The 2,161-nt window shown below is 45.0% G+C and overlaps 1 protein-coding gene across 2 annotated transcripts in view; it reads right to left on the bottom strand.

The window, feature by feature from the left end:
- Positions 1-1,130: 1,130 nt before the first annotated feature.
- Positions 1,131-2,161, bottom strand: part of DCAF4 (DDB1 and CUL4 associated factor 4) — a 13,368-nt gene continuing 12,337 nt past the window's right edge. For both annotated transcript variants that reach the window (XM_010145136.1, XM_010145137.1), the window contains exon 13: positions 1,131-1,530. In XM_010145136.1, the coding sequence (XP_010143438.1) occupies positions 1,337-1,530 (194 nt within the window). In that variant the 3' untranslated portion in view covers positions 1,131-1,336. The remainder of the gene's footprint in view (positions 1,531-2,161) is intronic.

The raw sequence follows: 2,161 nt of genomic DNA, 5'->3' as shown, positions 1-2,161 counted from the left end.
TGACGTGACCATCTCCCTGAGCCAGCTGCACACAGCCTACATCTCAACATGCTGTGCAGCAAAGAGTGGTTATAAGCCATTTGTATGCTCACCTGCTCACTTGGCACAATCCTTTGGGAAGCTGCATCCCTGATGTCACAGTTGTGCATTGGGATGCTCTAGGTGGATCCCAGGATGGAAAGGCAATTCCTGCATTGCTCTTCTAAGAATTTTGGAAAACTTGAGTGTAGCATGTCTTTCCTGTGAAGCTCATCAGTAACCCCACCTAGTTGATGGGGGCCTTTACCTTCCGTAGGCTCCTGATCTTGTCAGTGCTTGCTACGTATGCTAGCTGCAGGATGGTCCTGCCCACCCCAGACTGTTTACCAGGAAGAGACTGGAGGTAATGAGGCTCCATGGGATGACAGTTGTTCTCAAACACAGATACAGTGTCATCTAATTGCTGTGAGCTGGCACTACAACTTCAGAGCTGAGAGCCCAGTTGCACCCCTGCGCAAAAGCCCTGACTCTGCACAAATGATTTCATGTCCCAAAGAAGATGCAGTCCGTCCCGACTGGGCTTGCCTCCTGCTACAGCTGCACAAGCTGCCATTCCAGACTGCTGACCCAACTCCAGGTGAGGGGTGTGGACTTGGTTAGGAAACACTATGGTAAGTTAACAGGTACATTCATCCTGGCTACTGGTCCAGGAAAGGGGCTTTGTTTTAAGCATGATGCCTCTCAAAAGGAATGGTGGCAGGGCAATGCCATGCTACCAACATCTGAAAAGGACAAAGTTTAGCATGGCCCAGCTCAAAGGACTGACAGTGTGAGCGGGGAAACAGCTGTTCCTTGGACTGCTTCCAGCCACAGACGTAGTAGAGACAGCTGGTGCTGAGACCCAGGCCAAGGAGCCCAAGAACACCTATAATGTCAGCTTCTCAAGCCGAGGTACTTCACTCTGCTAATCCACTCTGTTGCACCAGCCTACCTGCTAATGTAGATGTAACCACAGCTAAATCTTTGTATCACCAAACTAAGATTAAGTTAGAGCAGCCTTAATTCAGCTAGCATGAGACAGGCCCTTCCTGAAAGTTTCCAGCTTTACAAAGCTTGTAGCTAGATTTCAGAGGCTGAATATTGCCTAAAGAGTTAATCAGCTTTTATTTACAAGATAGTCTAAGATGTATGCAGCAAGATTTGCTGAACTGGATGAAGGAGGTTCAGAATTCCACAGGTAAAGCAGATACAACAGCAGCAGCACAGAGTGACTCAACAGCATGGTGACTGGTGCAGAAAATTTGAAGTCGTGGATAGGCTGGCAGCTTTGTAGACCAGGTGTAAGGAGAGTATTGTGTCAGTTATAGGAGAAGTGGTAGAGATCCTGTTTGACAGCCATGAGCAAGCCAGGAACTCCTCGGCTACCCCCAAGTCTTGAAGAATACACCACACTGGGAATGGCATCTTTGGAGGATGGGTAAGGAGAAGGGATGGTTCTAAGCAGATGGGTATCTTGGAGACTCCAAATCCTAGTGTAGCAATCCTGGCCGACTGGAAAGGAAAGTACACCAGAAGTCAACATTACACAAAAAGTACTTTACGTGGCTCCGCAAGATTATCATCACAGAAGCAGAAGGTCTATGGGGGAAAAACCCTGAACATTTCTACACACGCTAGAGGCAAAGTGCTTATCAATGCTTTACAAAACATAAATTCTACACAGAATACTGCAAAAGTGGGGAAAATGTAAATTTTGTATTAGGCAATAAAAGAGATAATAAATCGGTATTTAGAATGCTTTCCTCATTGTCAAGCTCTTAAGCCAAAAGGGGTAGAAAAACTCAGTCAAATTAGTAAGATTTCTATATTTATAGTGACATTGTGAAATTTGGCTATACTATGAGGATTTAGGGGGTTTGCTTCATTCGTTGTTACCTTTCCTCCCCCACCCCAAATAAAATAATAATTAAAAAAAATCACCTCAGACTGTAGCCAAGTGTACTGAAAATGAACCTGAGTGGTGTAGACAGTTTACAAGGACTTATGCTTCTACACCAATGCTACAGTCCATCACCACACTTACCCACTTAAGCATCAAAGAAACATATACATGGTCTTTAGTCTCTATATAAAGTTATCACCGAGTCTCCTATTTACATGTTGTTTCCCTACCTTTCACAAC

The sequence above is a fragment of the Buceros rhinoceros genome, unplaced genomic scaffold (assembly GCF_000710305.1).
Source record: "Buceros rhinoceros silvestris isolate BGI_N320 unplaced genomic scaffold, ASM71030v1 scaffold28631, whole genome shotgun sequence".
In the NCBI taxonomy this organism is placed as follows: Eukaryota; Metazoa; Chordata; class Aves; order Bucerotiformes; family Bucerotidae; genus Buceros; species Buceros rhinoceros.
This window is presented reverse-complemented; position numbering and strand designations above follow the sequence as displayed.